Genomic DNA, 23,217 nt, shown 5'->3' on the forward strand with positions numbered 1-23,217 from the left:
AGTAGAACCCAGATACTACAATTGAGATTAGGTTCCCATTATGCTACATGCTGTACAAATGCAGGGCCTGATCCTGCCCCGTGTAAATTTACCCATGTGGTTTCTTCAGTGTCCCACTTGACGCATCTCCACAACTTAAGGTCATCACTGCACCTTTCAGACATTTATGCACGACTTACTGTCACATGTGAGTAGTCCCACTGACTTCCCACAGAGGTGTTTGTGTGTGTGGCTTGCATAGGTAGGGGCTGTGGAACTTTGGGGAGTAGTGCTGCATTGGGGAGATGTGGACAACAGAATGCAGGAAAGACGAGGGGTTGGCACACCGAAGAAGGAAGGGTTGGCTGAGTGTGGGAGGAAGAATATTACCAGTCAATATTTGCCAAGAGTCCAAAAACTGAAGGTAGAAAAAGTTAAAATGCTGGCTCAGACATGAGGATTCACTTAAGTGTGTGCACCTCCTCGCCACTGTTTGGTTTCCAGGAGGGCTGTGATGTTAAAGCTTCATTCTTGGAAGCGTAATGCTGGGGCCAGTAGTGGCTGCATGGCTGTGTAATGCCATGGGAAGGGCCCGGTGTCTCTGAGTGAGTTCCCGGATGCTCTGATAAGGGAGCAGGCCGGGGAGGGCATAGATGGCCAGATGCTCCTCCACACTTCCTTAAATCACTTCTACTCCCACCACTGGGGAGTTTCCATCACAGCCACTTTCAGATATCAGCAAATCCCAATATAGGGACTGAATACTCATCTCCATTGGCAATGGTGTACAGGGAAAGAGGTGGTCCCTCCATTAGCATGGATTTAATTGATGTAGGGTTTTGATATAGATCAACACCCTCCCCCTGTAATTAGGATAAGGAATCAGTGAAGTCTATAAAGCACAGGTGTAATGTCCTACACACGGAAAGATCCTGTAGCAGATGACCATGATGTGCACTAACTGATGCTTCTGAGGAGCTGCTGAGGGTAGCCCACCTGCCACTGCACAATTTGCAGACTATATGCGCATGGATAATTTTAGTAAAGTGCACACCTGAGAAGAAAGATATCGCTGATGCTGCTTCGGGATGTAGAAGCTGGTGATCCAAAAGGACTCCCAAGACTGTGACCCTCACTGAAAAAGAGGAGAGAGCAGCTATCACCCAGCAAACTCCTCTGAACCTTTCCCCTGAAAACAGGCCTCTCCTCCACCATATGTATTTATTATTATAACATTATTAAACATTAAACATTATTAAGGCTGCAGAGTCAAGAAGTCAGAAGTTAGGAACTGCCCAGAATTATGGTTGCCTGATCAACCTTAATCTGACCTATGTATGTGTTTGCATTATGATACAGACTTCACATATGACATATGATCCTGTTTGCAGGATCAGGTTCTAAATTAAAAAAAAAAGCGTTACAGGAAATGCAATAGAGAATACAAAACTGAGGAAAAGGGAAAACTGCTCTTAAGAGAGCATCATTTCTTGGACAACTTTGATCTCAGTCATCCCCCTTTGATCTCAGTCATCCATGGCCCTTAGTAATGGCAAAGTGCTACCGAAGAAACCTTGACTGACGTGGGACTAGGGGGAGTGGGCTCAATAACTTCCTTGCATCACAGTGACGTTCCAAAACCTACTTATTTCCCTCCAGCATTATCTCCCGATATAAACATGATCACTCAGAAGGTGGAGTCCAAAAGCTACAATGTAATTTGGCTTGGGACAGCCCATAGCAGGAGCTTCACCACAGAGAGTGATGCCTGCAGAGGAATTAAGCACACACACAGATCAGTGACAAAAGGTTAAACTCTGAACTGGCTCCCTAGCTTCCCATTCACTTGAAACTTTTATGAAAAGGTCAAAAAACAATGAAATTCACAGCTAATATCTACGTTTAACATTTGTGTGTTTAACATTAAACACACAATACTGACAAACTGACAGCAGTAAGGACATTTAACATAGAGCTTTTTAAAGTTAAATTACTAGGAAAAAAGCACCCACTCTCTTTAACTTTAAAAAGAAAGAAGCCATCACAAAATTCTGGGCAGTAGTGATTTTATTGGCTGCCATAGAGCACCTCTTTTTTTTTCTTCCTACACAGTTCCAAAACAAGTGGAAAAAACTTTAAAATTTCAATACTGTGTAAAAACCCCATTTGTCACAAAGCACTGTTATTGGAATAAACACATTTTTCAAGAACTTGTCTGACTGTAAAAAATAATCCTTTGAAATAAACATTTACATAAAAATACAGTAAAATGCACTTTTCCCACCTCAATAAATAGATTTTAACTCTGTTGCCATTTGGCAATTTGAGTCAACAGCGAACTTTCAATGAAGAAAAGGCTAGAGTGAAATTTCTCCTTCTTTACTCTTACATTACATTTATTGCAATTGCATCCAGAACAATAAACCAGTAGATCATTGATTTCCTTATAGTCTTTCATTTTTATCTGGAGGGCAGAAAGGAGGAGGAGGAGAAAGAGGGGTCTATCTATAAAGATTTGCTACTCTCATACTGATCCCTAGTTTGGAAAGAAAATATGTTTTATTTTTACTAAATTTATCCAGTCCAAAGAACATACTGTTTTGAAAAACATTTTCTACATATTAGGTCACATTTAGAATAATAAAGTATACTGATCATATTCATGGTTTTTAAAACCTCTGTTTAACGTATTTTAATTTAAAAATTAAACAATCATCTTAGGATAAAAATAGAGGTTTTTAGACGATCTTTAAATGAAACAGCTAAAATAAAGGTGCTGTTAAAAAAAAGAAAAAAGAAAAGAAAATTTTACTCTTTTTACAGATGTTGCCATTTTTAAACCCATTTACTTGAATTGTAGCTCTACTATATATACACACACAAAAAAAAACCCATATATTTATATTCACATATATCCCTGAACATTTTCCCAATGGTTTAGTAGACGTGTTCAAAAGTCCATTTTGTTTGCCTCTCAAATATAGACATTTCTATGGAAGACCGTTATCTTTCTACTTTCTATGATGCTCTCTTTTTTTTTAAAGTGTCATTAGTAGTGTCTATCTACTTGTGTAGATATCAGTGTCTTATTATGCTGTACATCTTGTGGATGAGCTAAATATTGCAGCATCCAGTAAATGGTGCTTTATATGCAAAACAATGGTTTCATAGCTCGAAGAAGCTGAGAGACAGATCTTTGATCAACTGTCCTTCCATGGAGCTATCTCCATGTCTGTTCATTAGCCATTTTCTGAAACAGAAAGGTATACTTAAAAATGCAGGAGACAGAACAGGGGAAAAACAAAAACAAAACAAAAGCCCCATAACTTTGTGACTTCACACATTCATTTGTATCTCCTACAATTCCTCCATTTCAAAGTGTGTGTTAAAGCTGTTTGCCATAGAGGTATGTTCAAAGATCCTTGTCAGGCTGGGTTTCAGCAGCTCGACTGAATGACATGACAGGTGTTGTGAGGTGTCATTCTTCAAGGACATCATTTGATCTGTCCCAGGATCCCTTCTGTCATAATATAGAGCCCACAGCAAAGTAATAGTGAGGATCATAGCCAGAATCTGTGTAACTCCGATAGAGATTCCTAGAAATCGCAGAACTTGCAATTGTTTCGTTCCTCTCAAGAAAGTGTACATTTTTTTACCACAACCCTATAGAACAAAAAGATAAAAAAGACAGTCAACATTATTTGGATCTGCCTCAGAGTTCCAAATGCTTATTTTTACACATAGATAGTATCTACTATTGTCCTTTTGACCCATCAAGGGTCGCATTTCTATTCTTCAAACCACGCTTTGTAATATTGCTTTGCTTGCTTGTTTTCCCTTTCCACAATCTTGTCTCAAAATCCTTTCATAGATTTAATTCACATAACCTCCCAGAGATCTGTTTGTTCCATATTTCTCTCCACTCATGACCTCTGCTCATCTGATCTGTGATCCGATCAACCTTGCTTATTTTGAAAAAAACTCAATTATTTTTTCCAATATTTAAGACAGCTCCATCAAATCTTTTCTTACTCCTCTTTTTTCTAAACAACAGACTTTAGACTTTTTAAGTCCATTGCTATAAAGCTTTTTTTAAAGCTGTTGCTATTAAGCTTTTAATAATGAGATCAACGTTTTAACTCCCTTTTGATTTTTCCAAACAGAACATATTTTTATAATACCATGAATCAAAATTAAACCAATATCCTAAACAAAGATTTGCCAAACTGTATAACCTCATCATGGCGTTCCCCAGACTCTTCAAGTTTTTTAGCTACATACATTATGTATCATATTCTTATTCTGAGCTCCTGACTTCTGTAGAAAGAGCCTAGACAGTGGATAAAATTAGTTACATTAATGCTTTCCAGTCACAGTACAAAGCCAAATGGTCTTTCCGACTGTGGAAACACTAAAGGGAGGTAACCTTTACAGAAGGATTCATGATCAGTTTCTCCAAAGTATTAGATACAAGTAGTTTTCCTTACTCACAAAGTACATTTTTACTATTCCAGCTCTTTGTTCTTCAACTAACAGCCTCTGTTCATTGCAAAAAACCCGCCCATGTATGTTTTATACTTATGGCAACTCACCAGGGCTATACTCTAAAACTAACCAGACTTTGTGCTCATCTGTACATAAAAGCATCTTTGTGATTTTTAAATTGTGAAGTCATGGACTGTTTTTATTCCTATATCTTATACTGGGCTGAGCATCTTACTGCTACTTACCATATAGTAACATATTCAGTCTATTTGAAAACATTTTGTTCTTGGGTCATAGAATGTTTAACGCAAACTGTCAGTTACTGTAACTAAAAAACAGCAACGAGAGCAATATTGTGAAAAATTGCACTGATGAAGTTTACCAGTCCATAGCAAAGTAGCCTCCCGACACACAAAGCACTGGTGCTCATCCCTCCCCCAAAATCACTCTTCTTCCTCAGCAAACTGGTCTGAATGCCTCAGTGCTGTTCTGTCAACCAGAATTATTTCAACATTTTATACTGAAGGCCACATCACCTTCTTATTTATTATATCTATTACCATAGCACTTAATAGCCCCAGTCATGAGGAGGAGCCCATTGTGGAAGTTGCTGTTCAAACACAGAACAAAAGATGCTCCCTGTCAAAAAGAACCGCAATCGAAGGCCTTGTCTACAGTGACTAAGTAAGTCAATCTAAGTTACGCTAGTTAAGTTACGTAAGTTATGTAACAGAAGTTGACATAGCTTAAATTAACTTACAGCGGTGTCTCTACACCGCACTATATCGAAAGGTGAGTGCTCTTCCATTGACTTATCGCATCTTCACCAGACCCACTAAATCGATGCCGCAGCATCGATTGCAGCAATGCCGATTTAGCTACACTGAAGACAAGCCCTTAGCATCTTATTGAGGTGATCTCTGCATGTAGCTCCTCTCCTCCCATTCATGATGACATAATATCCCAGCATGCAGCTACAGCCATTCCTGATATGGAAAAGTACTATTAAGAAATTATTGCATTTCACTTGTTTTTAAAATGTAAAATCAAGGCAGAGTCCAGAACACATGACCACTGAGCTCTCTGCAGACCATCACCAAGTGCTCCTTGGACCACAGTCTGATAACTGCTGATGCAGACAATTTTACAGGAAAACACCCAAATCAAAATATCCAAGGCTAACTGTCTTCTCTCTGCAGAAAAAATAAGTAAGTAGCCTTGCAGAATCTTCCTTGAACAGTCTCTCTTGAGAAAGAGGAGTTTTGGGGAGAGTTGATCACACAGATTTTTAAGCCCAGGCATCCAGTCCCCCGTCCTGGCCAAGCATCTCATGGATCTGTGGGAAAGGGAGCTGTCCTGCAGGGATGGCCATTTTACCCTAGCAGGATGTGTCCAGGAAGAGCCACAGGCAGGGCCTTTCTGAAGCGGCTCAGTAATAACTGTACACAGGGAACCAATAGGAGGTAATACAACTGCAAACTATATTTCATCCCTGCCCAGATTTCTACATTAAAATCAATCCCAAGGGAAAGTGCTGTAGAGAGCAGCACTTCAGCTCCTTCAGTCCAACCCAACTCTATTCCACCCCTGAACTCTACAGAGATTTAAAGGTGGGTCTTCTGCACAGGACAAGTGAGGGGAAATTCACAGAGACACAGGTCTTCACAGGACAGTGTGATGGAAGCACACAGTCACTAGTACCAACAGGACACTTTGATAAGCCATCGGGTTGGTCACGTTATTTTCAAAATGTTGTTTCTGTGATTATGACCCTACTAATCTATTCCACATAGTCTTATGACAAATAAGTAACTGTCCAAAATAACAGGCTTTTAACACTGAGCATGACCACGTTAGTATTCCTGTCATGTTAAAAGCTTCCAGAAACCAAAATTTATTTCAAATGCCACCGTCATAGATGCCAGTTTACTTGACTAACAGCCTGATTCTACAAGTGCTTCACATGCAAACTCACACCGACGTCAACAGGTCCCTCACTTCGGATCTGTAATGAATAAACTATTCCATGTATTCTGAAAACATTATGTCAGAATACATTAAAGGACTTTGACATCTTTCCAGTATTAACCACAGTAATACAACACAGACTTTCAACAGTTTCATTCGGTCAATGCTTTAACAGAGGTGAGACTCAGAGCAGAACAAAAAGCAAATTTAGGCTTCTAAGAAATTTTAAAACAAAAATCTTTGCAGCAAAAGACCTTTAATTCAAACTGATACAGAACAAGAAAGTCATTTGGGCACGTTTTCCTAAGCAAAATATATTGTTTCAATTATGCTGCTCCAAATTTGTTTTTAACTGTGAAGAAACTAGCTGATTTAATATTTTCTGATAACTTATGAGGAACTAAGTGCATGCTGGTCACAGTTAAAAAATGCTTACACACAGTACTCAAATTCAGTTCATCTGCTGTCTAGAGGAAACATCAGCATCAGAGAGCAATAGCATTAATCCGTACAGCTCCTGCAGTACAGACATGTAACTAAGGCAAATTTATACCAGATCTCTCCAGGCTGCCTCCTTCCACTTAATGATGCTCTTACATTTCTGCTCTGGTTCACATTCAAATCAGTTTCCAAAACTAGACCTATCCAGCCATTCCCATTATCCCCAATTTATACATTTTATTTATGCATATTTGATATACTCAGAGTTTTTAAGTTGCAATTAAAGGACATATAAATATACTCTCCTAGGCTGAAGTAAAAAATCTATGTCAAGAAGAACAGCTCTTACATTAGTGACAACACAATACCAACTATTACAATTTGTAAAGATCATTCAGTATAGTATTACTTTCTCAAGCTTGCAAAGCTATAAATTTAGGGCCTTATTCTCATTTATACTATGGCCATTTTACACTGCTGGCAGTGTAAAGGGGCCCTAAAGTAGGCATAAAATACTTTTACACCCACTTTAACACTCAGTGTTGAAAAGTGGCCATAGTGTAAATGAAAATCAGATTCAAAAAGTTTAGTTCTACACTGAAAGTGACTATGTACAAATGACATCAACTTAGCTAACAGATCTGCTTCCTATATGTAATCAGAGTCCATCAGGTTATAAAAGGGAAGGATATTTACCTGTAATTTTGCTTCTCTGAAGATAACATCTTTCAGGATTCTTATGCCTGGGCCTTAGCTTCTTACCGTTAGAACAGCTGAACTCTCCTACCTCTCAAGATTATATTTTTTTAACCTAGTGAAGGCAGGTAACGAGCACACCAAGCCCACTACTGTGCTCTTACATCACCCTCTGATGACCGCTGATCTTCAAATGTTCTAGTCTATTCTTTCAATTGTACAGGAAGTGAAGCTCCCAAAAAGAAAACCAATTCACAAAGATCAACATATGCAAAAAATAATAGCTCAGAAGGCAAAAAAAAAGTGAGAGAGGAAAAATAACTCAGAAAAAGGTTACTTCCAAAATCTGCAAAGCAATGGGTGGGGAAGCAAGATTCCGGCAAGACCATATCTTCTGTGCAGCAGCGTTACAGGTAACTCATCTTCCTTTCATTAACAATGCCATCTGTGCAGGATTCTGACTCTTCAAGAATAAGACGCTCAAGACATTTCTCAAAAGAAAATTATAGCACAGCTGCATTGAGCAGCAGCTATGTCAATGCCGACCATCAATCCAAACACAGACTTTTTTCAGCATAAAAAAAGACTATTAAGTTACCTCTAAAAATGCAGCATCCGGTGTTAAAGTACAAGCCTGCTGAATGAACCCAAAACTAGAGAATCAAACTCATGGGGAAAATGTTTTTGCCAACTGAAAATATGGTGCCACTTAACATGAAGCAAAAATATTTTTTGTGGTGAAAGAGAAGAAGCATGGCCTGCCTTAACTTGGAACCAATTCTGCAGCAAAGACTCCAAAATTGGATTCCTTCCTGGAAGATGAATTAATCCAATAATGTTTTGGGAATGGGGGTGGAGGGAGAACCATGTAGCGGCCTTTCAGATGTCTGTGATGGAGACAGCCACAAGCCAGGCAGTCTTGCCTTGGCATATCCTGTAAGGTTCAGATCACAAAGGTCATTGCAATGGAAAATTAGTTGCCCTATCTAAGGATGTTAGTCTGCTCCAAGTGAAACCAAAAAGACTGTGGACATCAAGCACAGGGAGAAAGGACTCATCGAAATGAGGATATGGGAGTGGAAAGAATGTTGGCAGAACAATAGGCCATTGATGTTGACTTCTGACCCCACATCAGAGAGGAGTCTTTGATGAATCCTCAGCACCGCCTGATTCTTCTTAATTGGGTATAATAAGGTGGATCAGGCACTAGGGCCTCAAGCACTCTCATTTTATGAGGCAACGTATTCCAGTGTACAGGACAATGGGCTAAGAGTCAGGAGACCTGGTTTGTATCCTGTTTCTGTCACTGCCCTGCTATGTGACCTTGGCAAGACACTTCATCTTTCTGTGCTGCATTTTCCCAGTCAGTAAAATGGAGATAATGACACATAGCTTTCCTTTCTAAAATGACGTGAGATCCACAGTTGAAACTCTCTACATAATAGTGATGTATTGATTCTATAAATCAAGACTGGGTGTCTTTCTGAAAGATACACTTAGTTCAACCATCAGTTACTGTGCGTAATGTCGAATGACATTCTTTGCCTTGTGCTAAGGAGGTGGTTGGACTAAATGATTATTATCTTTCCTTCTGGCCTTCCTCCTAGGAATTCATGAACTGAACTGTCTCCAGGAAAATGACCTTCCATGTCTTAGGAACTCAGTTCCCTGGAACTGAGTGGCTCAAAAGAAGATTTCATCAGGGTTGCATTAAAAGTGTCAAGCTCCAAATGAACCCAAAACATACTGCAATTAAATAAACCTAGTCAAATAAAACAAGGTGGTGGTACTCAAACAGTTTTTGTACAAGGCAGATCTGATTCCACCACATGTTAAACCTTTTCCACTCAGAAAATAAGATCCTTCTGGTAGATGGCTTCTGAGATGTCTGAAGGACAAGAGACAGCTATCTACTCAGACACACCATAATTAAAGACTCAGTCTTGCCAGGAGCCAAGCTGTAATAGACTGGGATGGGGTGATGTGCCCTGATTCTGAATAATGATCTGAAGCCAGATTTTCAGCCCGGTGGGATCAGCATGAAAGCAGAGTACTATACCTGTCTGGGTTAGGATGGCGCTCTTAGAATCAATATAACTTTTGGCTAATGAGTTTTGTTCAAAACCTTTGGTATCAGAAGGAAAAGCACACAGGAGACCATTTTCCCCAGTGAGTGGAGAAAGCTCCTCCTTGCTAATGCAGTCTTTTCTCAGTGACATGAGCTTCCTGAAGCTGCTCTAATTTACACCAGTTACACTTGAACATCCTACACCATTCCCATTTCTGAACTGAGTGTAGCTTGAGAGGAATGGAGAATTTTATGCTAGATATTTTCAGTTCAGCAATGTCACGCAATTAAACAACAAACAAAAACAGGCAAAACTTTATGTAGGCCAGACAATGCTTTGTACCCTGCTCTGCTATAGTCAACAACAGAAACCTAAGTTAACTATCAATCCTAGTCTCAGAAGAGTATTAATATTATTGATGATGACGATGATGCTAAAGAGAAGGAAGTAGACAAAACAGAGACCATACAGCTTCTGTCTCACTGAAGCACAAGATGCACATTGGGGGAAGATCATTGGCAGCAGAGATAGTGTTTGCCAAATAGCAAAAATTGCACCTTTAAATTTCTAAAAAGTCTGTTGTAAGTAATGGAGTTTTTAAAAACCATGATTTTAAAAAGTGCTTGGCAAATGTTTCTTCATCATCCTCAAACTGGAAAAAATCTGATTTCACACTTCTTCCAAAGGAGAACACATTTAACTACTCATTTATTCAGATTTAAATGTGCTTTAACTTCAATGTCCTGGCCAATAAATATATTCACTTTACAGGGTCCTCCCCTCCCCCCCTCCACTCACAGAAATTGTAAAAGAACTCTTGAAAGAGGACTAGTCTTGCTTCATATTATTATTAACATTAGCCTTGATTAAACCTTATAAAAATGCAAAGGCAGGTCTGTTTCATGCAATATTTATAATATTATTTTAATATGCATAATCTTTGCTCAAACTCTCCAAATGTCCAAAGTGAGCTAACAAAAGTAAAGTGCCAAAAGAATGCAACATCACCAAGAAATCCTGAAGAGTAAATTACAAAGTTATTGCTATAATTTTATGTCTTAAGTGTAAAGTTAAAAGTTACTCTGACTCTTAGTATTTTTCATTGTTTAAAAACAAAATAAAAAACCTAAGTTATCAACAAAATAAAACTTGTACATGCTTTTAATATTTGGTTATTTTTCAGACAGAATATGATTGTTATGTTCAAATAGAAACTACAACCATTCCAAGATACTGTCAATTCTAAGAAATTCAAGTGATCTAAGTTTTGAAATAGGATCAAATGCTATTCCTGACTGCCACAAACTCAAACTTATTTCACATACCTAACATACACATGGAGGCAAATGTACATTTGTTCTCCTCTCAAAGCCTTTTTTCACATTTAAATATACGATGTTCCCGATGCCTCCATCTTGGAGACATCAATCATAGTACTATTGAGAGCACAACTAATGATTTTCAGCTTTCTGCCAGCATAAGTGATAATGCCTGCAAAAACAGCATACTTTGATGAGGCAGGCTCAAGAGCAAGTCTGCATGAGAAGAGATAAGAGCATCAGTAATGAAAGTATTTTCTTAATTTTAACATATTTTGATCTTGCACACACTGATGTGTTTGTTCAAGTGATGCTATCAATCTCTTCAGGTTCAAATGTATTCCCTCTCATTATCCATTTTTTATCCTTTTAAAAAAATATTATATACAACTCAGCAACAATAGTGTAGACCATAGAAAACGACTGCTTTGGCATAAAGTCTCCATTTATGTTCACATTGGAGTGACTGTGTTATTTGTCTGTGTGCATGATCCCTGCTGGCTGAGGCATCAACAGAGCTCTTGGATTTTCAAAGGACTTGACAGAGGCATCTTCCTATCTAGGTACTTATGTGGTCATCATCACCATAGTATCTGAGAACCTTCACAATCCTGAAATCTCTCTCCAGCCTGGTGAGTTGGAGAAACGGAATTTATGAATTAGTGTGTGGTCTTCTATGTCCATAGCCATTTGGAAGTTCAGTAATCAGCTTGCCAAAACTGGGAGACTCATGTGACTATATTATTCAATATAAAATAGCTATTTCAGGGCTTATACATGTGCAAGGTGCTAACTGCATTGCTAATGCCTTATCTCATTTCTAGGTGAACAGATATTTTGAAAGCTTCAACTGAAGGCAGGCCACAAATCCACTGATTCTGTAAGACTTTTCTATTACCTCAGTAACCAAAAAGAGGAAGTCAAATTCTTACTCTTTAAGATGATGATACCACCCTTGTAGCTTCAATTGAGTTATACCAGGAATGAATATGGCCCACTATATAAAATCTCCCCCTCCATTTCCACCCACCAACAGAATCTTTCTGCTTACCACAGCCTTTCATGAGAAGCATACCAACAGATCTATCTTTCGGAGTCCATTTGTCAATATATGCTCATACATTTGGAATGCACACCTCCAACGTAGGAGGAGTTTCTAAAATATACAGAAGTAGGAATGGTGTGAATGTTTGAGGGCAGGGGAGAGGGAAGAGAGACAAGCTTTGGGAAGACATCTCTCCCTATGGTGGGAGATCCTTGCCAGAAAAGAAGGTAAAATTCCAAGGAGCTCAGCAAGAACGCCAAACATTTTTCAGACTTACATGTTATGAGTTTGGAAGTCATAGGAACATGTAAGTACATACCCTTCTGAAATATTTAAGTGTAGCACTATTTTTTCCTCCCTACCTCTTGATAAAGATCACTAAGGTCCTCGTGATGTGCCTGCTTGGAGCATCCCGGGAACTCTCTAACACAACAGGAGTCAGGAGGCCAGTCCATCTCTGTCATTTCCAGCCAATCAGTGAAGTACACCACTCCACAGCACTTAAACTGTAAAGGAAACGTTAGCCAACATCAGTGACTGTAGTGTGATGCTCCCTGGTCATAAAAGCTAAAAACTGAACCAACTTTTTAAAACATGTATCTAGAACCAGACATACGCAGGCTATTGTTTTTAGGTATTTTTTCTGGCAGCTCCTGTACAGAGCCTCATTTTATGGATGCCTCTGTTGTCCCTGGACATAACAAAGCCAAAAATCAGCCAATCACATAGATCTGTGATCTGTCCTTTCCCTCCCCACCAATCCCCTAGTTCAGTGGTTTTCAACCTTTTTTTCTTTTGCGGACCCCTAAAAAATGTTGACTGGAAGTGCAGACCTCTTTGGAAATCTTAGACATAGTCCATGGACCCCCAGTGGTCCACAGACCATAGGTTGATAACCACTGTTCTATGGTAACAGCAACCTTTCGTGGATCACATGTTGAAAACCACTGCCCTACTTGGTGCTTCACAGAAATTGTCCTTGCCTGCAATGCTGCTGTGATTATGGGGGTAGCCAAGAGAAGTTTAATAAAAGCCAGTGGAATGGAGAATCCCTACAAAACTAGAGCAGACTAGAGGCAAATCTGGGGGGGGAGGGGGGAAATGCACAGGAAGAGATGTGTCAGAGCAGGGAAAGGGACAAAAATAAGGGAAAGGAAAGAAAATGAGTAAAAAGTGAAGACAATAAAAAAGTGCTAAGAAAAATACTGAAATGGAAAAGGAAAATAGGAGGAAGGAAATTTGGGGGAAAATAAAGTATCACAGGAGACTATAATCTGTATTAGAATCATAATAGTAGGAACTCTGACCACAAAACAGGTCATAATAGATCATAAAAATCACAGTAACAAACTTATAACCTAGTGATGGGATTTCATTTTCTAGGCTGCATTCACAACAAAGAGGGCTGATACAATGGCTCCAGATTTACTTTGTGCAATCCCCTATCCTCTGTCCATTGCCTGCACACCAACACACACATTCTCTCCCACCATACCTTAGTATAGCTGTCAACCAGCACTTCTCTTTTCTTGTTAATTTTAAATTCTTCCCCCTCCCCCCACCTTCTGCTTCTCATCAGAGTCCCATTACTAAATTCTTTCTTGGTTTTCACCTACCTTTTCATTCAGGCCAAAGTCTTACTGAATTGCTGGGGAGTTTTGCCTGACTGAAGACTTCAAGCTTTGGCCCCTCATGTTATCTGCTATCGGCTTTTTTCCCTATTTGTTTTTACTTTCATTCTTCTGCTTCCCCACTGTCCTTCTCCCAACCTCAATTCTCCCTCTCTGTACCTTCCTAGCCACAAGTTCACCCTTTCTGGTTATTGGATCAGCAATTTGCTCTTAAAAAAACATAATGAGGTGGTTAGGAAAAACAGATTTTACTTCTCTCCCAAAAAGTTATAAAACACAGAAGACAGTGCTCACAGCTGATAAAAAACCTGATCCTTTATGAACTAAGAAGTTTGCATTCCAACTTCATAAAAATGGCCCAATACACCAGTGTTCATTCATGCAGAAAATAAGTCTGATGATCACACATCCAATATCTGAGTGAGAGCAGACAAAAATAATTAGCATAGGCCCAGATATTTAGGCACTTAACTTCCATTGATTTCCTTTTAAAAATCTGGCCCATAATGCTCAAAAACTGAGAACCCATCAGTTAGCGAGGCAGTGTGCTGTACTGCTGAAAGAGTTTGTCCAATTAATCTCAAACTTTCCAAAAATAATTTCCTCTGGCTATGGACGAAACACAAGAAATTTCTATTATAAAGGGCTCCTTCCCTCCTCCCGCCCCCCAGAGAGTCAGGGCTTTTTCTTTGGCAGGGAAGTTGATTTTTCATTTATTTAAAAATCAGCCTTTCTAGAGGAAGAGTCATTTAAGACTTACAGGGTCATTGCTGTGACACTATAATAACCAATACATAAAGGCATCTTTTTTATCTAACCAACACATACATTTAAACCAAGATATCATAAGGCAGCGTGCATGGAAATCCCAGGAATTGTTTATATTGGTTCAGCTATAGACCATAGACAGACTCTCTCAATCTACCTAAACATGAAGAACTACTGTTTCTAGTAGCATTTGAAAAGCTTTAGCAGAAAATATATTAAACTCTTCTAATCCTTTATTTATTCTTTCCTTCAGGTTCTAACACAAATACAGACTAACCAAGTGTAGCCAGGAAATGTTTAAATAAACAGGAAATCTGCAACAATGATAGATTTCAGCATTTTAACAAAGGCAACATAATGACAAGCATTAAAAAGTTCTTTTCCTGCATGTGAACATGTATCTGAAGCTAATGGATTTTAGCTTGTACATGTCCCTGTTTCTGTGACATAATAGTTCATTCTTTAAAATGAATACAGTTCTGTATTTCAGAAGGCTATAGAGCAAATATGTGAATGTTCAAGCCATGTTGGGTTTTTTTTCCTGGTGACAGGACATAAAACTGACCACTTTAATGAAACTGCAACCAAAGAGACAGTATTGGCAACTGCTTAGAAACTCCTTTCCAACCAATGCTCCTTTCCAACCAATATAATGTCTCAAATATGGCAAATCCATAGAAAGGAAGCAACAAATCAAAGCATGCAGTAAGAGGGGAGGACAATAATACTAAACTACCATAGGACGTTCACTTTACTGTATATGCAGTGAGTCAATTTTTAATTCTTCACACTTGTATTCTTCATTTAAATAAAAATAAAGGCCTGGGTGCTCCCATCTTTGGCAGAGGAGAAGTAGTTAACTGAAGATATTATTTAAATTCAGGAACATTCTTATTTTGTATTATTGGTGGTATGTACAAGCAGTAATTTTTAACACACACTGGCACAGATTTTTAATTAGGCCTCAAATATTGCATCCACAATTAAAGGAGCCTTCAATTGTACCTTTTTTAGACACCTATCTGATCTGCAGGTGTAATCAGGTAGCTAGGTTTCTAAATCAATGCAACTGCACTCACAACGCTGGAGGTGGTTTTTTATATTGTAAGTCAGTGGTTCTCAAACTGTGGGTCAGGAACCCAAAGTGGGTCATCACCCCATGTTAATGGGGTCGCCAGGACTGGTTTAGACTTGCTGGGGCCCGGGACTGACGCTGAAGCCTGAGCATCAACACCCAGGGCCAAAGCCGGAGGGTTTTAGCCCTGGGCATTGGGACTCAGATTACAGGCCCCTGCCTGGGACTGAAGCCTTTGGGCTTCAGCTTTGCGCCCCTCACCACCATGACCTCCAGTGGCTCCGGCTGGCTCAGGCATCAGTCCCCGCTCCTGGGGTCATGTAGTAATTTTTATTGTTGAAAGGGGTCGAGATGCAATGAAGTTTGAGAACCCCTGTTGTAAGTCAATGCTTTTCAACCTTTTTTCATTTGTGGATCCCTAAAATATTTCATATGGAAGTGCAGACCCTACTGGAAATTTTAGACAGTCTGTGGACCCCCAGGGATCTGCAGACCACAAGTTGAAAACCACTGTTCTATGGTAACAACAACCACCTTTCATGGACTCCTTAGACATAGTCTGCAGACCCCAGGGGGTCCACGGACTACAGGGTGTAAACCTCTGTTGCAAGTCTTTGTCAGTCCAGTTAATGAAATATGATATGTATACAGAACTAATGCAACTATAGTGCATCCTTGGAATTATATATAAATAATGTAAGTTACAAGAAAGAGGGAGTGAAATTATGAAAATACACAATTCCTGTGTATTTGTCTAGAACTTACAAGAATTTGAGAGGCTGTGTGCCAATAGCTTTCAAGGACTACACCAAAATATAAGCCCTCAGTTAGCTTGCAGAAAAAGCCTCACCTTTTTATTTATAACTAAACCTTTTTCCATCAAACAGATAAGTAGCACTTTGTGCATACATACCATTACATTTCATGAACTGACTATCTTCTTACCTCCCTCTGAAAGAAATTCCAAGCATGAGTAAGCCACTGGTATCTAGGTAAGCCATAGTTGGTCATCCTGGCTTTTAAAGTGACCATATCTGACCATTGTACTGGGACCTGAAAAGAAGAGACAAAGTGTTTCAAATAACTAGAGAGATTGAGAGTTCTGCAATAAATCAATCATCTTGTGCCTACAGAACCAGTGTTTTCATCTATGCTGAGATTCTAAATGCAAGTTACTTTGGATGTGCCATCTCAATAAAAAAAAGAAAATAAATGTTTCAATTTTAAACATACATAGCTTTATTTGTATTAATAGAAATAGCGAGAAAAATATTGTTTTTGTCATTTGCTTGTTTAGAAATACATGTATGGCAATAGGGGATCTAGATATCAATAAATAAAAATCATACATTTTAGAGCGTTTCCAAGGGTTATGTGGAAATTTCAATTAAATGATTATCAACTTGTATCTCACAAAAGTCCAGTGAAGTCAGTGAACCCCAGTGAAATCAACAGGCAGCAGCTTTAAAACAAACATAAGAAAGTACCTCTTCACATGATGCACAGACAACCTATGGAACTCGATGTTCTGAAGGCCAAAAGTATAACGGGATTCAAAAAAGAGTTAGATAAGTTCATGGAGGATAGGTCTATCAATGACTATTAGCCAAGATGGTCAAGGATGCAACCCCATGCTCTCTGGGTGTCCCTGAACCTCTGACTGCTAGAAACTAGGACTGGATGACAGGCAATGGATCACTCAATAAATTGCCCTGTTCTGTTCATTCCCTTTGAAGAATCTAGCTCCAGCCATTGTCGGAAGACAGGATACTGGGCTAGATGGACTATTGGTCTGACCCAATATGGCCGTTCTCCCATTCTTATTCCATTGACTTCAGAGAGTTTTGAATCAAGTCCAGCGTGTACAAGTGCATCCTGCTTCAAGAAATTAAACATTAACTTTCTACATGATAGTAACTTCTGTTCAGTAAGCCTTTTTTTCCCATTTTTTGGAAATATTTTCTTGTCAAACAGTTATTGGGAATTTTTTTTTTAATTGGACTATTTTAATTGCATGTCTTGCTTCCTCTTTTATTTCAGACCCAGACATCAGGAACATTGTGAGAATAACAAAGTAAGCAAAGGTTGTTATAGTTGACATAAAAGTAGTCAACGTTAAGATTAGAAATTGACTTCTGTTTCAGCTGTTTCACCAATTTTATTGTGCACCAACCTAACAAAGGAGTTGAGTACTTTAATGTAGTCCTTCAGAAACACATACTGTTCATGTTATTTTTAGCTTGCTCTCATTAGATTTAATAGATGCATTTAAACACCTCAGTTTCAAAGTCAGCTTTATTTTCACATATTTTGTGAAAAAAATATCCAGCTACTCTAAAGCCATTAATGGTACGATATCATGGGAGCTAGTTTAGCTACCACTAATCAGGAGAAAGATCTTGAAGTCATCGTGGATAGTTCTCTGAAGAAGTCCACGCAGCGGCAGTCAAAAAAGCAAATGGGATGTTAGGAAACATTAAAAAAGGGATAGAGAATAAGACGGAGAATATTTTATTGCCCTTATATAAATCCATGGTACGCCCACATCTTGAATACAGATGTGTCCCCTCATCTCAAAAAAGATATACTGGCATTAGAAAAGGTTCAGAAAAGGGCAACCAAAATGATTAGCAAAAAGAAAAGGAGTACTTGTGGCACCTTAGAGACTAACCAATTTATTTGAGCATGAGCTTTCATGAGCTACAGCTCAGCTCAGCACGAAAGCTCATGCTCAAATAAATTGGTTAGTCTCTAAGGTGCCACAAGTACTCCTTTTCTTTTTGCGAATACAGATTAACACGGCTGTTACTCTGAAACCTGTCAAAATGATTAGGGGTTTGGAATGGGTCCCATATGAGGAGAGATTAAAGAGGCTAGGACTTTTCAGCTTGGAAAAGAGGAGACTAAGGGGGGGGATATGATAGAGGTATATAAAATCATGAGTGGTGTGGAGAAAGTGAATAAGGAAAAGTTATTTACTTGTTCCCATAATATAAGAACTAGGGGCCACCAAATGAAATTAATGGGCAGCAGGTTTAAAACAAATAAAAGGAAGCTCTTCTTCTCTCAGCACACAGTTAACCTGGGGAACTCCTTGCTTGAGGAGGTTGTGAAGGCTAGGTCTATAACAGGGTTTAAAAGAGAATGGATAAATTCATGGAGGATAAGTCCATTCATGGCTATTAGCCTGGATGGGTAAGGAATTGTGTCCCTAGCCTCTGTTTGTCAGAGGGTGGAGATGGATGGCAGGAGAGAGATCACTAGATCATTACCAATTAAGTTCACTCCCTCTGGGGCACCTGGCATTGGCCACTGTCGGTAGACAGGATACTGAGCTGGATGGACCTTTGGTCTGACCCAGTATGGCCATTCTTATGTTCTTATGGTAACTGTTAGGACTTAGTTATCTTTTTTCAATTAATGCTTCCAGTAACAGTTCTCTGTGAAATTTTACATGGCCTAAATTATTATTTATTAACTTATTTCATAGTAGATCCCAAAGGAGAGCCTCATTGTGCTTGGTGCTGTACAAACATAAAATAAGAGATTCTCACTGCCTGAATGACCTCAGTCCAAAAAAAGGGAGTTTTGTTAAATAATATTTACGTTATATCTGGATTAGTTATAACTGCAATTTCCGCTTATTAGGAAATTAACTTGTCTTCACATTTCCACTTGTTAGCTTGTCTTCACATGTCATTTCACAAATCAAATGACGTCTCAGAAATACAACACACTGGAGATTCTATTAGCTGTTATTTTTTTTGTTCTCAGAGACTATGATCTCAAGAGGTTTGCAAGTGTCCAAATTAAAAATACATCTTAGCAGCAGAGTGCTAAAATAAGCATTTAGAAATGCATGAATGTCCCAGAGATGCAACTCATGCTTCAAACATTTATGCTGGTCACTAGAATAAAATAATTCACTTTTGCACTCAACACATTTTTCTTTATATTAAATTAGAAATCAGGACTTTGCTTTCTTTGGATAACACTTGATACCACTACAGTTCAGATCACACTTGTTAGACTTTTTTTTTATCTTATTTTAGTTGAATCTAGTCCAAGGTTATGCACGTAATACAGGGCATCCAACTTTTTTTGAAGACAATGAAAAGCAGACACAAAGTAATGCAAAGAAGTGAGAGAAGGAAATTAAAAAGTAAAACAAAGCCAACTTACAAGGCAGTTATGACTGAGCTAAGAAGGAATTTTAGAATCTATACCTTTGTCACCTTGACATTCCAGAGGTCAAACGAACATATCTACTATCTAAATCATAGAATCATAGAATATCAGGGTTGGAAGGGACCCCAGAAGGTCATCTAGTCCAACCCCCTGCTCGAAGCAGGACCAATTCCCAGTTAAATCATCCCAGCCAGGGCTTTGTCAAGCCTGACCTTAAAAACCTCTAAGGAAGGAGATTCTACCACCTCCCTAGGTAACGCATTCCAGTGTTTCACCACCCTCTTAGTGAAAAAGTTTTTCCTAATATCCAATCTAAACCTCCCCCACTGCAACTTGAGACCATTACTCCTCGTTCTGTCATCTGCTACCATTGAGAACAGTCTAGAGCCATCCTCTTTGGAACCCCCTTTCAGGTAGTTGAAAGCAGCTATCAAATCCCCCCTCATTCTTCTCTTCTGCAGGCTAAACAATCCCAGCTCCCTCAGCCTCTCCTCATAACTCATGTGTTCCAGTCCCCTAATCATTTTTGTTGCCCTTCGCTGGACTCTCTCCAATTTATCCACATCCTTCTTGTAGTGTGGGGCCCAAAACTGGACACAGTACTCCAGATGAGGCCTCACCAATGTCGAATAGAGGGGAACGATCACGTCCCTCGATCTGCTCGCTATGCCCCTACTTATACATCCCAAAATGCCATTGGCCTTCTTGGCAACAAGGGCACACTGCTGACTCATATCCAGCTTCTCGTCCACTGTCACCCCTAGGTCCTTTTCCGCAGAACTGCTGCCTAGCCATTCGGTCCCTAGTCTGTAGCTGTGCATTGGGTTCTTCCATCGTAAGTGCAGGACCCTGCACTTATCCTTATTGAACCTCATCAGATTTCTTTTGGCCCAATCCTCCAATTTGTCTAGGTCCTTCTGTATCCTATCCCTCCCCTCCAACGTATCTACCACTCCTCCCAGTTTAGTATCATCCGCAAATTTGCTGAGAGTGCAATCCACACCATCCTCCAGATCATTTATGAAGATATTGAACAAAACCGGCCTCAGGACCGACCCTTGGGGCACTCCACTTGATACCGGCTGCCAACTAGACATGGAGCCATTGATCACTACCCGTTGAGCCCGACAATCTAGCCAGCTTTCTACCCACCTTATAGTGCATTCATCCAGCCCATACTTCCTTAACTTGCTGACAAGAATACTGTGGGAGACCGTGTCAAAAGCTTTGCTAAAGTCAAGAAACAATACATCCACTGCTTTCCCTTCATCCACAGAACCAGTAATCTCATCATAAAAGGCGATTAGATTAGTCAGGCATGACCTTCCCTTGGTGAATCCATGCTGGCCGTTCCTGATCACTTTCCTCTCATGCAAGTGCTTCAGGATTGATTCTTTGAGGACCTGCTCCATGATTTTTCCAGGGACTGAGGTGAGGCTGACTGGCCTGTAGTTCCCAGGATCCTCCTTCTTCCCTTTTTTAAAGATTGGCACTACATTAGCCTTTTTCCAGTCATCCGGGACTTCCCCGGTTCGCCACGAGTTTTCAAAGATAATGGCCAATGGCTCTGCAATCATAGCCGCCAATTCCTTCAGCACTCTCGGATGCAACTCGTCCGGCCCCATGGACTTGTGCACGTCCAGCTTTTCTAAATAGTCCCTAACCACCTCTATCTCCACAGAGGGCTGGCCATCTCTTCCCCATTTTGTGATGCCCAGCGCAGCAGTCTGGGAGCTGACCTTGTTAGTGAAAACAGAGGCAAAAATCCCTAATAACCAATTCACTTAGTAGTACATATATCATCTGTTCATGAAAATCATTTGCCTGGCTTTGTTCCTTGAGAGACACTTTCATGTATGGTGTAGGTAAACTAGAATTCAAGTTTATGGTTTGATTTTTGAGCATGAAAGTTCTCTATGGTCTTGTCTGCTGTTTAATTTTTGCTTGCATTAATATGTTACTATTTTTCTAATAATATCAAGCCTTGACTGAAGTTCAAGTAAACTGAGAACCTGCTCTGGCTTCTCAATCTCGTGGATGGAAGAAATTAGTCATAAGGCACTTTTCATTCTGAGAGCTATCATAAGCTGGAAGCAAAACTATTTATACAGGGACACTTTTGGCAGTCTAATATATATGCCAAACAGGACTCAACTTGGGATAGTATAGGAGTTATGCCTCACTGAGACTTTAACAGCATCACACACACCCCTATAATAATGCTAACTAATTCTCTGAACCTCACCTCATTCTATGATTTCATTATAAACTGAATCTAACATGGCAACAGGGCTCCCCCAAGGAGTTCCAGGGAGTCTCTTCACTGCCCAGTGTGGAAGACAAAGGGCCTGCATACTCTGCATTCTTTGGATGGGCCAGCCCCTGAAAGTGACCTGTAGGTATTGTAGAACCATTCTGAAGTGCTTTGCTTCAGTGGGCTTGGTCTCAGAGCCTGACAGTCAGTAGCGGGACTTGGGAGTGGAGGGCCTGAAAGACTTGTGTTCCTGGCCCACCCCACCGTGTGAGCAGTAGTATGATGAGGGCAAATGGGGGCAGGAGGATCACAAAGACTGAAGACAGAGGAACAAACAATGGGGCATACGGGGAGAGAAGAAAAGAAAGAGAGCAGTAAGAGAGTAACCTGGAAGGAAAAGAAACAAAATGGTACAGCATAGAAGGAGGGGAGGGAGCGGGAGAGAGAGCGAGATCAAGACTCACAGATTTTAAGGTCAGAAGGGACCATCATGATCCTCTAGTCTGACCTTCTGCACATCGCAGGCCACAGAACCTCACCCACCCACTCCTGTAATAGACCCCTAATCTCTGGCTGAGTTACTGAAGTCCTCAGATCATGGTTTAAAGACTTCAAGTTACAGAGAATCCACCATTTACGCTGCTTTAAGCCTGCAAGTGACCCGTGCTCAATGCTGCAGAGGAAGGCAAAAAAACCAGATGGTGTCTGCCAATCTGACCCAAGGGAAAATTCCTTTCTAACCCCAAATATGGCGATCAGTTAGACCCTGAGCATGTGGGCAAGACCCACCAGCCAGACACCTGGGAAAGAATTCTCTGTAGTAGCTCAGAGCCCTCCCCAACTAGAGTCCAATCACCAGCCGTTGGAGATATTTGCTTCTGGTAGTTGCCGATGGGCCACATGCCATTGTAGGCAGTCTCATCATACCATCCTCTCCATAAACTGATCAGACTCAGTCTTGAAGCCAGTTAGGTTTTTTTGCCCCCACTGCTCCCCTTGGAAACCTATTCCAGAACTTCACTCCTCTAATGGTTAGAAACCTTTGCCTAATTTCATGCCTAAATTTGTTGCTGGCCAGTTTGTATCCATTTGTTCTTGTGTCCATATTGGTGCTTAATTTAAATAACTCCTCTCCCTTCCTTGTATTTATGCCTCTGATGTATTTATGGAGAGTAATCATATCTCCCCTCGGACTTCTTTTGGTAAGGCTAAACAAGCCATGCTCTTTGAGTCTCCTCTCATAAGATAGGTTTTCCATTCCTCAGATCATACTAGTAGCCCTTCTCTGCACCTATTTCA

General features: G+C 39.8%; 1 protein-coding gene across 4 annotated transcripts in view; it reads right to left on the reverse strand.

The window, feature by feature from the left end:
- Positions 1–2,028: 2,028 nt before the first annotated feature.
- TSPAN12 (tetraspanin 12) overlaps positions 2,029–23,217 on the reverse strand; it is a 62,525-nt gene continuing 41,336 nt past the window's right edge. For 3 of the 4 annotated variants that reach the window (XM_084616882.1, XM_084616880.1, XM_084616881.1), the window contains 3 exons: positions 16,422–16,529; positions 12,365–12,508; positions 2,029–3,642 (listed from right to left, as the gene is read on the reverse strand). In XM_084616882.1, the coding sequence (XP_084473008.1) occupies positions 3,337–3,642; positions 12,365–12,508; positions 16,422–16,529 (558 nt within the window). In that variant the 3' untranslated portion in view covers positions 2,029–3,336. The remainder of the gene's footprint in view (positions 3,643–12,364; positions 12,509–16,421; positions 16,530–23,217) is intronic. The other variant, XM_084616883.1, reaches the window with a different exon arrangement.

Source organism: Lepidochelys olivacea (assembly GCF_965140295.1).
Source record: "Lepidochelys olivacea isolate rLepOli2 genome assembly, chromosome: 1".
Lineage (NCBI taxonomy): Eukaryota > Metazoa > Chordata > Testudines > Cheloniidae > Lepidochelys > Lepidochelys olivacea.